Genomic DNA, 12,810 nt, shown 5'->3' with positions numbered 1-12,810 from the left:
GTACTACTGGAGTAAGGTTAGAAGCAGAAGATCGAGAAGTGGCGTTACTTGCTAATTTTCAAGTTAGGCCAATCTTGGTTGATCGGGTGCTTGAAGCTCAAGTAGCTGATGAGCAGATTCAAGAACTAATTCGAGCTCGAGATCAAGGAAGAAGGCGAGATCTCAGAGTTCGTGATTCTGATGGCATGTTGATGTTAGAGGGTAGAATGTTCGTGCCTAGTAATGCGGATTTGAAGAAGGAAATTCTTGATGAAGCACATATCTCGGCTTATGCCATGCACCCAGGGGCAACCAAAATGTATCATACCATTCGACCATTTTATTATTGGCCGGGTATAAAAAGGGAGATAGCCGAGTATGTGAGCAATTGTGCTGTTTGTCAGCAGGTTAAAGCAGAAAGAAAGAAGCCGTTTGGATTGTTACAGCCGCTTCCCGTTCCAGAGTGGAAATGGGAAAATATCACTATGGATTTTGTGTACAAGTTGCCGCGTACACATAATGGCTTTGACGGCATTTGGGTGATCGTTGATCGGCTCACTAAATCAGCACATTTTATTCCAGTGAGAGAGAAGTACTCTTTGAGCCGGTTAGCAGAATTGTTTATCTCGAAGGTTGTGAAGTATCATGGTGTCCCTGTGAGTATTGTCTCGGATCGTGACCCACGATTCACATCGAAGTTTTGGGTAGCTTTTCAGGAAGCTTTGGGTACGAGACTACTTTACAGTACGGCATATCATCCACAGACAGACGGACAATCCGAGAGAACTATTCAGACCTTGGAAGATATGCTGCGAGCATCGGTGTTACAGTTCAGTGATGCTTGGCACCAGCGGTTAGATTTGATGGAATTTGCTTACAACAACAGTTTCCATTCGAGCATTGGCATGGCGCCATTTGAGGCCTTGGATGGTAGATCTTGTCGCACTCCTTTATGTTGGTCAGAGGTTGGAGAAAGAGTCTTAGTAGGTCCGGAGATTGTCGAGGAGACTACTCAAAATGTTCAGGTAATTAGGTCTAACCTGAAAGCAGCTCAGGACAGGCAGAAAAGTTTAGCAGATCGGCATGCTACGGACAGAGTGTATGAGGTCGGAGATTGGGTGTTTCTGAAGCTTTCACCGTAGAGAGGTGTCGTGCGGTTTGGAAAGAAGGGAAAGTTGAGTCCCAGGTACATCGGACCGTACTTGGTCACAGAACGAGTTGGTGAGGTAGCTTACAGATTGGAGTTGCCTCCAGAGTTGGCTAAAGTGCATAACGTTTTTCACGTGTCTATGCTCCGACATTATGTTGCTGATCCGTTGCATGTGATACCTCCTCAACCGTTGGAGATAAATCCAGATTTGACGTATGACGAGGAACCGTTAACGATCTTAGATTGGAAAGAGAAGGTTCTGAGGAACAAGACGGTGAATTTAGTGAAAGTTCTGTGGAGGAATCATTCAGTCGAGGAAGCGACATGGGAGACAGAAAATAGGATGAGGGATTTGTATCCTAGATTGTTCTTTGACCATTAGGGGTGTATTTAGTTATTTTGAATTTCGGGACGAAATTCTATTAAGGTGGGTAGGTTGTAACATCCCGTCCAGAAACTAGCGAAACGTACGTATGAATTTACGATTTTACCCCCTAGTTCGTTACTTTACGTGTAGTTTTGTGTTGTGTGGTGTTGTAGGACCACACACACTCATACCCTCTCTTTTTCTCCCGGGATTCCCTCATTCCCTGTCTCTTCTCTGTCTTCTCTGTCTCTCTCTCTCTCTCCCTGAGTTCTTCTTCTTCTTTCTTCAACATACGGACAAAACACACATATACTCAAACCTTCACAAATCAAGAAACCAATTACACCATTGAACTCGTGAGGTTGTGAGGAGCACAACCATACCAAATTCAGGTGAGAATTCTAACGTTTTCACGTCGTTTCGACGAGGTCCGTTTTAGTTACTATTCATGCAAACCTTAAACTAGTGTGTTTTTGGAATTTCTAAGCTTGTAGATGTCTTAGTGAGGTCCCAAGGAACCTCGGAGTGTTTCGTTGGACGAGTTTGGACGTCGGGAAAGCTGGGTTCAAAGTTGGCCGAGTTTTGAGTTTGAAGACAGGTATGATCGTGTGATTTTTAGGCCTTAAAACTAGTCTAACGTTATTCTACTAGTCCTAAGCTTCATTTTGGCGTTTGAATCATGAAAAACGGTTGAGAAACGAGTGAGAAAACACGATTTGAAACTTTCCCAGTTTTCCGGCGCCGTCGCCGGCGCCGGAGTCTCGCCGGAGAAGGTGACGGAATATTCCTGACGCCGTTAACGGAATCTGTCAGTTTTAACGGAATATTCCTAACGGCGTCAGTTGACGCCGTCAGTGTGCATGGCACGTGGCCGCGCGTGGGGGGCGCGTAGGGCCGTGCCTTGGCCGGCGCGTAGGGCCGTGCCTTGGCCGGCGCGTAGGGCCGTGCCTTGGCCGGCGCGTGGGGGCGCGTGCGGCGAAGGAAAAATATTCTAAAAATATGGTTGTGATCCTGAGGTTGTGTAGAGCACGTTGGTATATTCAATTGTCCATTTTGAGCAATGTATGAGAAGTTATTACGAGAAGTTGGTTAAGTGCTTTTAAATTAACGTTTTCGTAGCTTTTGCGCGTATAGGTGATACGTATTCCGAGGACGAGCGTACACACTCGAGGCAGGGGGGCTACGACCCTTCCACTTATCAGTGAGTGGGCTTTTGTTTTCCGTATATACCTATATACATTTAAATTCCCAGAAATAGATTAAAAAGAGTAATTGATTTATGCCATGCACTTTGTTATTATCACTTATGCATCATCACATGCATTAGTAGCGGCATAAATTTATATATGTGTATTGGTGTTGTGGACGCACAGGTAAGTGCCAGGTAAGTGGTATTCATGTTTGTATGCAGTAGTAGTTTGAGATGCTTAGAGAGCTCATAATCTGCACCCCCGGTGTTAGTGCTCCCGCCCAGAGTTAGGGGCATAGCCTTCACGTGTATGTTCACCTCCCGCACCGCATGCTCGCCTTGGATCCAAGTTAGGTGCACAGCCTGTCGTACATACCACATTAGGTGGTTCCGACTCGTAGGTGACCCGCGATTTATCGCACAGCTTCACGTGATCGTAGCACTAGAGCATATCTATATATTACACCAAGCCTGTCGTACAGACCACGTTAGGTGGTTCCGACTCGTGTGCAGATTCAGTTATTGAGTTGAGATTGGAGCTCTATATATACAGCCGTACAGGTCACATTAGGTGACTCCCGACTGCCAGATTATATGTTATTGATGTGAATTACGCTTGAGCATTTACATTTATTATGAGATTCTGATGTGGCATATTCTCGAGCATGAATGGCATATTTTGGAGCATGATTGGCATATCTATACATACGTATATATGTTCATTTTCTGGGAAGTATACAGGTTTTACGGCGAGGGGTTATAATGTATTTTGCTAAAGAGTTTTCAAAGAGCTTTGTTTTTGCCCACTCACGCTTTTGTTTTTGCGCCCCTCTAGGTTCTAGTGGTCTAGCAAGTTCGGTGGTTTTTCCCAGAGGGCGTCCCGACATTTCTGACAGACACTCACTATTGTAGGGTCACCTTCGGGTGTATTTATGTCGCATCTTTCCTTTTTGACTGCTGTAGACTTGCTCTGAAAGTGTGTCTCACATACGCTAGCACTTGTTTTAGTACTTGTATGCTAGTTTTTAATTATTCGTACTTTTATATTACTATCTTAATAGCTTCCGCACGCGCACATGGCTACGTTACCTTCGTGTGACGGCCAGCACTCCCTGATCTCGGTCGGGGTGTGTCAGCGGGCTTAGCCTTACAATGGGTTAACAATAATGTGATTCAATCAATTGTTTATTAAATATTATTTTCTTTATTTTAAACACGTTCAAAACATCTTAAGAGACATGTAATGCTGGTTATAAAAAAAAGTCTTTCGCACGCGAATAATAATGTGATCAAATTCGTTGTCAAATGATTTTTTTTTTAACAAACGATATTATCTACACTAAGGGAGAGGGGTGGGCTTAGCCTCACAATGGGCTAGCAATAATTTGATTCAATCAGTTGTTTATTAAATATTATTTTCTCTATTTTTAAACACGTTCAAAACATCTTAAGAGGTGTGTAATGCCAGTTATAAAAAAGCTCTTTCACTCGCAGATAATAATGTGATTAAATTACATTAAATTAGTTGTCAAATGATTGTTTTTTTTTTTTTTAACAAACAAGATTATATACATTAAGAGGGAGGGGGTGGGTTTAGCCTTACAATAACCTAGCAATAATGTGATTCAATCAGTTGTTTATTAAATATTATTTTCTCTATTTTTAAACGCGTTCAAAACATCTTAAGAGGCGTGTAATGCCGGTTATAAAAAAGGTCTTTCGCACGTAGATAATAATGTGATTAAATTAGTTGTCAAATGATTATTTTTTTAACAAACGATATTATCTACACTAAGGGGGAGGGGCGGTGGGCTTAGCCTCACAATGGGCTAGCAATAACATGATTCAATCAATTGTTTATTAAATATTATTTTCTCTATTCTTAATGTAAATTCTATAGATACCGATTTTATTATATGAATTTAGCTGCTTTAATTGGTTTATGAGGGGTTTTTCTAGCATGATATAAGATTATTCATTTACTTCAAATATTTGATTTTCCTTTTGTCAATTTACAAATATAAATACATTTAAAACGTGTAAGTCTTGCGTAGCATGCTGTTATTCCAAAAATATCTTCTGTACGTATGTGAACGCGTGTTTGAAGGCTAGTTTACCTTAAGCCGATTTAATTTCATTAATCTTCAATTTGTGTTCGGCTCTGCAGTTTACTGTTGGGCTTTTGAGTTGGTCTGATTTGCTTCACTTGTTTACGGTTCTATTCGTTAATTCCTTCTGGTGGGTCGGGCCTTCATTTCGTTTATAAGTGGTACCCCACACACCAACCTACCCCACCAAATTATGATTAAAATTAGTTACTTTAGCAGTCAAACTACCAACTCTGACCCACCCAGCCCTCGTTTTCCCGCGCTTACCCAACCGAAATACCTTTCCCCTCCCCTAACTCCACCTTCTCCACTGTCGACTCCACCTCAACTCTCTCTCTCTCTCTTTCTCCTCCTACTCCTTCCTTGCTTAGCTCACTCACCCAACCAAAACCGTTCCATTCTCTCTCTCCTCACCCTCTCATGCCTCTCCCTCCACCATGTCTCTCTCCCTCCTCCCCCTCCTCCTCCTGCTCTCCCTCCTCCCCCTCTCCCTCTCCCTTTCCCTCCCCAGAGGTAAGCCCTTTAGCAATAAACATTGCATTCCTCAAAGTTTAATTTGGAAATGTCAAGTCCTGTATAGTAATTATATAATATAATATTTATTTTCTATTTGCCAATTGATTTTGGGGTTCGATGCTCGCGTTCTAATTTTAAATTTTTTTAATTTTCGAACAGGTACTCTAATCAACTGCGGCGCCGCCGTCAAATCCGAAATCGACGGCCGCGAATGGCTGCCGGACACCGGCTTTGTATCGGGTGGGACCTCGCGGAACTTAACGACCCCGGGCCTCGTCCCCATCCTCTCCACCGCGCGATCGTTCCCGAACTATCCCCACCGCAAGTTCTGCTACACCGTCCACGTCTACCGCAATGCAAAGTACATGGTCCGGACCACCTACTACTACTACGGCAGCGACTCGCCGCCGGTGTTCGACCAGATTGTGGACGGCACTTTCTGGGCCGTCGTTAACACCACCGAGGACTACGCTAACGGCATGTCGTCATACTACGAGGGGGTCTTTCTCGCCCAGGGCAAGACCATGAGCGTGTGCCTCGGGTCGAACAATTACACCGAATCCGACCCGTTTATATCCGCCCTGGAGTTTGTGATACTCGAAGACTCGCTTTACAACTCCACCGACTTTAAGTCGCACGGCCTCAGCTTGGTCGCCCGAAACGGATTTGGGTACACCGGACCCATCATTCGGTACGCGCCCTTCTCTTTGTTTTAACTTGTAGAATCCGTAAATTCAGTGACTTTGAAGTCAAAATTTGAGTTAGTTTAGAATCCAAAATTGGGTTATCATCAGATACCAGATTAGGAATTCGATCGGTTTTGGGAGCCATTTGGAGGGCACAATCCGATGAATGTTTTTTTACCACCCCATTGATTGCGCGTTTAAATTTTGCATTTTGTGTAGTTTATAGATAAATTTGCATTCTTCCAACGACAATCAATGCGATGGTGAGCAAAAATGCTCCCTTATCTTTTGTTTAAGTTCAAAATTTTGTGTATTAAGTGACTTTGAAGTCAAATTTGTAAAGATTTTAGAATCTGAAATTGGGATATTTTCAGATACCCTGATGACCAATTTGATCGTTTTTGGGTGCCATTTGAAGAGCTCAATCCGCTGATTCCGATCAATGTGAGTAACTCAAATGCGTCAGTTTCTGGCATGTGGAATATGCCCCCTTCGAAAGTTTTTGAAAGCGAATTGACGACAGGGCAAGCTGAGGCCATGGAATTGGATTGGCCTCCTGGGTCGGTTCCTGAATCGAATTACTACATAGCTCTGTACTTTGCATCAGGGGACTCCTTGGGGTCAAGGGTGATCAACATTAGCATCAATGGTGTACAGTATTACAAGGATTTGGATGTGAAGCCAGGAGGGCTTGTTGTATATGCGACGCAGTGGCCACTTTCTGGTTCTACTAGGATTACTATGACCCCTTCTGGGAGGTCAATTGGTGGTGCTCTGATTAATGCTGGCGAGATGTTTGATGTTCTGCCCCTTGGAGGAACAACCCTTACTAGAGATGGTATGCTTATCTTTTGATGTTATTGGGATTATATTTTAGTTTTGAACTAACCCATATTAGAACTTTGTACCTACGCCTGCTCAAATTGCAAAGTTTAGATGCCATTTGTGCATAGGCTTGATGTAAGACTCCATGGCATTCATTTTAGTGATATCAATTCTGAAATCATAATGGGAGTGGCCATTTTCTTATCACAGTTATTGCTTTGCAAGGAGTAAAACAAAGTCTTCAGAACCCTCCACCTGGCTGGAGTGGTGATCCTTGTTTGCCCCGTCAGTACTCATGGACGGGCATTACATGCTCTTCAGGCCCTCGGGTTCGTGTGGTCTCTTTGTGAGTTGAAACTTGTCGTAATCATTTTTCATTGCTTGATTTGGGTATTGCTTATAGTCTACTTCCCTTTCTTTATTTCATCTCAACATGGCCAAAACTTACATCTATTTCCTCATGCGTACAGAAATTTGACTAGTATGGGCCTTTCAGGATCGCTATCACCTAGAATTGCCAATATGACCGCATTGTCTAATATGTAGGTTTCTGAAAATTTAACTGTATTTAGTTTGTTCACAAGTGTTTGTTGAATGCTTGATTGAAGATTTCACACTTCTGGCAGCTTGCTTGGGAAGAATAAATTTACAGGGCCTATTCCCGATCTAAGTTCATTGAAGTTACTGGAGAAATTGTAAGTTGTAACTATTTACTTTCCACCTTTTGCCCCTGCTTCTTCATCATTTTATTCTTAAACTTACAATGAAACACATTATGGATATGGAAGCATTGGCCACTATAAATGGTATTCTGGAAGTCAATGGCTGAAACTATACTGCTTGTGGACCTGCGATTAAGTGATAAATAATCTATTTTAGCGGTTTTGTGCTACTTTCACATTGCATTGATTGTCTCATCTGAATATTCCGAGTCTCCTTGTTGCGTGAAATGGCTTTCTCTTATCCAATTTTTCTTTTTCCCTCATTTAAGGCACTTGGAAGACAATCATTTCAGTGGAAATATCCCCTCATCGCTCGGGAGCATTGATAGCTTGCATGAACTGTAAGTGATGTCAAACAGTCAAAGTCTGTTTTTTGTTCTTTCTTGGTATCAGTTTGAGATTTTTACTCGCAGTTTCTAAAATGTCTATTTGTATAGAAAAATGGATGAGAAGAATTTGGTTTTATTATTAGTTTAAGCTCAAACAATTTTATATTCTATACTGTTCAATTACGGAAATGTTAGCATTTTAATTTATTTGTCGAAAAAGTTAATTGTGACTGATTTGTGAACTCTATGGATTAGAGTTCAACTTATGGTATAACCCCATTACAGACCTCTCATTGGAAACACCTACTTTTTAAAGCATTTGAATCTGAATGGCTGCTACAAAAATTTGCATGTTCGGCATGCTGTATGTTACAGACGAATACTTTAGGGCGTCCACATGTTCTGTCTGTCTTGTTGGTCAGAAGCAAATACCATTAGAAGTGTATCATGGTCTAAACCTTGTGATTCGACAAAGGATTCTCACCAATTTCGGAAATATATGCACGCACAGCACATTTATCTCAGTATATAGGACTAAAATGTTATGAACTTATGCAGGCATATTGTTATGGTTTCAGATGTAGATATTTAACCGAACGATACCTTGTTCAATCCTTATGGAAGATATTCTAGATCTTTTTTTTTTCTTGTTGTTGGATAATTCAGATTTTATGCCGATTTTTACGCTCACAATGCTGTTAGATAACAGCACAGCTCGGCAAACTATCTTCTTTTTTTTCCCTTTCTTTCATCTTGCACATGCGTTGATTCTGCCGTGATACTTGATGTTTCTGAGTCCTAACTCGCTTCCACGTCTCTTTCAGTTTCTTACAAAACAATTGTTTGACTGGTGAAGTTCCTGATAGCCTTGTTGGAAAATCTGGTCTGGACCTAAGGTAGTTGAAATTTCACTAGTCTTACCGCTCAAACCTTACATTGCACCTTAAGCTGATTGTTTTTCCTTGCGTTTCAGGACGTCTGGAAATTCTTTTTCAGCGCCACCGCCTACTTGAACAGCTAGTATTATGCATTCAAAGGTAAATATTTTTTCCAAGAAACTTGATCCAAACTCTCAACATAAAGAGCTCTCCAAAATTTGGACTGCAAATTTTCCCTTTGCCAGCTCTTTGGATCTGCGGTCGAAAGCTCTCGTGCCTATGTTTCTTTAGCTTTGGTGGAGTTTGAGATCTTCAGTGAAATTTTACTCTACATTTTTGTACCCGATTGTTCATATATGGTCACGTTGATTTGTCGTGTTCTTTGTGTAATTAGTCGATGTTGTTAAGTCGTCCATATTAATTTTTCTTATTCGTTAATACACATTTTTCCTTTCAAATCTACACATTGTATTGTTTGTAAATGTTATTTGTTGTGAAGTGATTGGTGTTGATTTTTTTTTACTTGGGTCTATGGTTGGCATTCTACCTCAATTTCTTCTTATGGTTGTAGTCAAATGTCCCTATTACATTTACAGATATGCGTTAGGCCAACTGGCAATGTGCCCATCTCGTTACACATAAGTTTGAATCTCTCTCCCCATAAATTAGAATTGGAATTCGAATCTCTATTACATTCAAACCATGCTCAAAAGAATCCTATCAATGTGGTCCTATTCCCCTTCTTCATATGCTAAAAATAATTCAAAAATCAGATTCCAAATGCTGCAATGGCTCACATGTTGGACCGACTGAGTTACAGATGTGCAATGTCTTCTCACTTTCCTACCCACTTATTTGGGAGAGCCAGTTGGCAGATAATGTACGTACTTTTTGGACAATACATCAAGGCAAATAAATAAATAAATCAAACAAATTTTGGTTAATATTGTGGCAAAATACTAGAAAAGTTAGCATTTACATTATGATTTTTTCAAATCCAACATAATCAACACTCTAAACATGAGACAGAAATTTCAAATGAAATAAAAAAAATATTGAGAAAATTGAGAAAACAATGAACTTCTTGGACGAGGTAAGCACCGGGATCCTTAGTTGTTGGATTCTTAGCCGCACATCTTATCTGGTGCATGTCATACAGTACCGGAGCACGGTAAAATTCTCGCATTGGACAATTAATCCTGCAGATCGGACCAACATCTCTACCTCTCTAGCACTCTTCCTTTTCTGAGAGGAAACAAAGGTGGGAAGGCACTGCTCTTCACCTGTGTGCAAATTGGCACATTTACCATTGGCCTTATTCTTATGCTTGCTGATCTTGTTCTTTCCAACCCTTTCTTTATCCTCTTCATATACTTCTCTTTGTTCCCTTCCTTCTCTTGATCCGTCCTCGTAGCTACATCCGCCGACAAGTTCGAGGAAGAAGAGGAAGACGAGGATGAGGAAGACGGGGACAATGATGAAGCGCGTTGCTTCTTCAATCTTAGTAGCTCCTTCCACAAAACTGTGCACTTAGGTGGCCTCGGAGATGGATCGTCGTCCACAAACCAACTCCCTCGGCTCTCCTCCTTGTTTACCACCTCCTCATTCTCATCTCCCTCGACATCCTTGGTCTTGAGGTTGAGCTTCGCGAGCTGTTCGGCGTGCTGCTTTTGCCAAAAGGGTAGGAGCTTCCCATCGAAAAATAGCTCATCTGCAGACAACATGGCATGGCTGCTCGCATTGCTCGAGAGGAACTCAAAATCCGGGTTACGTACCTTTTGGTGATCACCACACTCCATTTTTTTATCTTGTACTTCGCCGTGCGAATTCGGGGTGATGGAGATGAAGTTCTCATCGTCGAGAAACTCGACCGAGAATGAAATCCGCGGACTCAAAATCGAGTCGGCAGATATAGGGGTTGCCGGAACAATTTCTAGGGACCCCATTTTTGTGGTAGTGAAAGAGTGTTTTTGAGCAAATGCATGAGGGTATGTGATATATAAAGCGAAGGAAGAGATGCCTTATTAATGTTAATGTTTGAGTAAATTGTTAATCTGTGTGATTTGCGATTGCTAATTGGGTTAGTAATCATGGTTTGGACGGTGAGATTATAAAAGTTAGGTGGTCTGGCGGAGGCGAAACATGAGAGCTCAGGTGCTGTTTAGAATATAGAAGCAGGCACATGGACAACTTCACCTTTTTGGGAACTTAATAAAGACAACAAAGTTTAACCGTAGTTTATTATGCAATTCTAACTATTGTTTTCTTTTTTGTTCTTCTAAAACCCAAATATGAATAGAAAAAGTAAAAAGTAACTTCCTGGATAAGGGTTTAACCTACGCTATTATAAAGAAAAGAGATGATTTTTGCATTTTCGTTTTCTACGTTTGCACTCTTTCTTTTGTTTTGAACTATGAATTCTCCTTTGGTTTATTTAATTCGACGACCGGAGAAAAAGAGAGGAGTGTTAGAAATTATTTACCCATAAGGTATACAAAAAGTGAGGAAGTTTTCTTTTCTTAGACAGTCTAACATATTACACTGTGACATTGATGAGTTGGGCAATTCATTATGCTAAACATATAATTTAGATTCATAATCTCACAATATAACATATCAGATTTCGGGATTGTAATTCTAAATTATGTTCATGCTTTGTCTTGTATTATTTTCTAGCTTGTAGACTAGGGTAAATCCTGAACTTTGCAAGATACATGTGATTATCTTTGAGTTTGAGAGGGGGATCTTTTGCTTTTCAAATTAAAAACGAAACATTTAGTTTAGGAAACTTTAAATTAGGATTATCTCATAGATTAGTGGCAATTAATCTAATGAGTTTGGATTAGTCAAGGAGAGATTTGACTCCCCTGCTTACAGGGAGGTATTAACATGTTAGCTAGGGGCCCCAAGCATGTGGTCACATGAGAGTTATATCCTTCCATGTGAAATTCTGAATCATACATTTTATGACCAAACTACCCTTCGATTGGTTTTGGCCCTTCCTGGTATTTCATGTGAATTGCCCATCTTGGGTTGGTTTTCCAGTAATTTTGAAAGGTTTATGAAGTGGTAGATATCATGCCCAATAGCTTAATAAGCTTCCTTTAAGATTTGGGTAGTTATGGTTAATAAAGACAGCTAATGAACATTTGGGGGGTAAATCTCATTTGAGAAATGTTAAGGAGATTATTTCATAAGCGGGACTCTTTATAGATTCTCTACTACTTCATGTTTTTGGTACAATGATTTATAATATTGACCTTGAAATTGACATTAAATTATGAGATGACAAAAAATCTATAGAGAGTCTCAATTTGAGAAAATCTCGTAACATTTCTCGTCTTATTATTATTAAGGGTAATTAAATATTGCAGATGTTGAGTGGTCCTCCCTCTGTCCTCTCTTTGTATAATATATTGTTTGGTGTGTCTTTATTGTATGACTTTTGGGGGGGCGCGGGGCAATTATGTGTCAAAAGTGCTTACTTAATCTAATAAACAATATTAACCATCATGTGATGCCCAAATTATTTTTGGTTTTAGGCTTTTAGCAGTCTATCAATTAATGCTAGCATTTTCATTACAAGCCACACATGGTGAAAGTGAAAACAAAGAGAATTAAGTGTGTGGATTAAAATTAAGATTAAACAAGTATGATTATGTGTAGAAAATGTAAGACAAATAGCACAATTTTTTGGAAGAATTCCTCGAATAAGCTTATTTAAAATATCCCTCAATTAAAGCTCCCTCATATTTTCATAATAGGTTGATTACCAAGGCACGTATAAGTTTGACCTTACTCAAGATTTAGCCTAACTTTAGGAATTAGCCTAAGTTTGACCTTACTCAAGATTTTTTTCAAGAAGCACTTCAAATTCTAATAAAAATTTCAACATATTTCTACTAAAACCTCTTTTAGTAAAAGTGTTTATGATTAGAAATGCTTCCTACATAAGTAGCTCTGAATATGCTCAAAATCATAAATAGCTTATGGTGTTAGGCTTGTGATATCATGTCTTAAAATTTATAATTTATTTATTTTATAGTTTTGGGAAAAATGAT

At 40.2% G+C, this 12,810-nt stretch overlaps 2 protein-coding genes across 2 annotated transcripts; one reads left to right on the top strand and one right to left on the bottom strand.

Annotated features, from left to right (window-relative positions):
- Nucleotides 1-5,090: 5,090 nt before the first annotated feature.
- On the top strand, nucleotides 5,091-9,271 carry LOC137738357 (putative leucine-rich repeat receptor-like serine/threonine-protein kinase At2g14440). Its single transcript, XM_068477994.1, has 9 exons — nucleotides 5,091-5,306; nucleotides 5,469-6,000; nucleotides 6,370-6,833; nucleotides 7,031-7,166; nucleotides 7,291-7,362; nucleotides 7,447-7,515; nucleotides 7,812-7,883; nucleotides 8,696-8,767; nucleotides 8,845-9,271. The coding sequence occupies exons 1-9, from the start codon at nucleotides 5,231-5,233 to the stop codon at nucleotides 8,882-8,884; spliced, it is 1,533 nt and encodes a 510-aa protein (XP_068334095.1). The 5' UTR covers nucleotides 5,091-5,230; the 3' UTR covers nucleotides 8,885-9,271.
- A 434-nt stretch (nucleotides 9,272-9,705) lies between these two features.
- On the bottom strand, nucleotides 9,706-10,695 carry LOC137735912 (uncharacterized). Its single transcript, XM_068475263.1, has one exon. It carries the CDS (start codon nucleotides 10,693-10,695, stop codon nucleotides 9,970-9,972), a length of 726 nt encoding a protein of 241 aa, XP_068331364.1. The 3' UTR covers nucleotides 9,706-9,969.
- Nucleotides 10,696-12,810: the final 2,115 nt, after the last annotated feature.

The sequence above is a fragment of the Pyrus communis genome, chromosome 6 (genome assembly GCF_963583255.1).
Source record: "Pyrus communis chromosome 6, drPyrComm1.1, whole genome shotgun sequence".
Taxonomy (NCBI): Eukaryota; Viridiplantae; Streptophyta; class Magnoliopsida; order Rosales; family Rosaceae; genus Pyrus; species Pyrus communis.
Note: the sequence above shows the minus strand (reverse complement) of the source record. Positions and strands in the feature narration are given on the sequence as shown.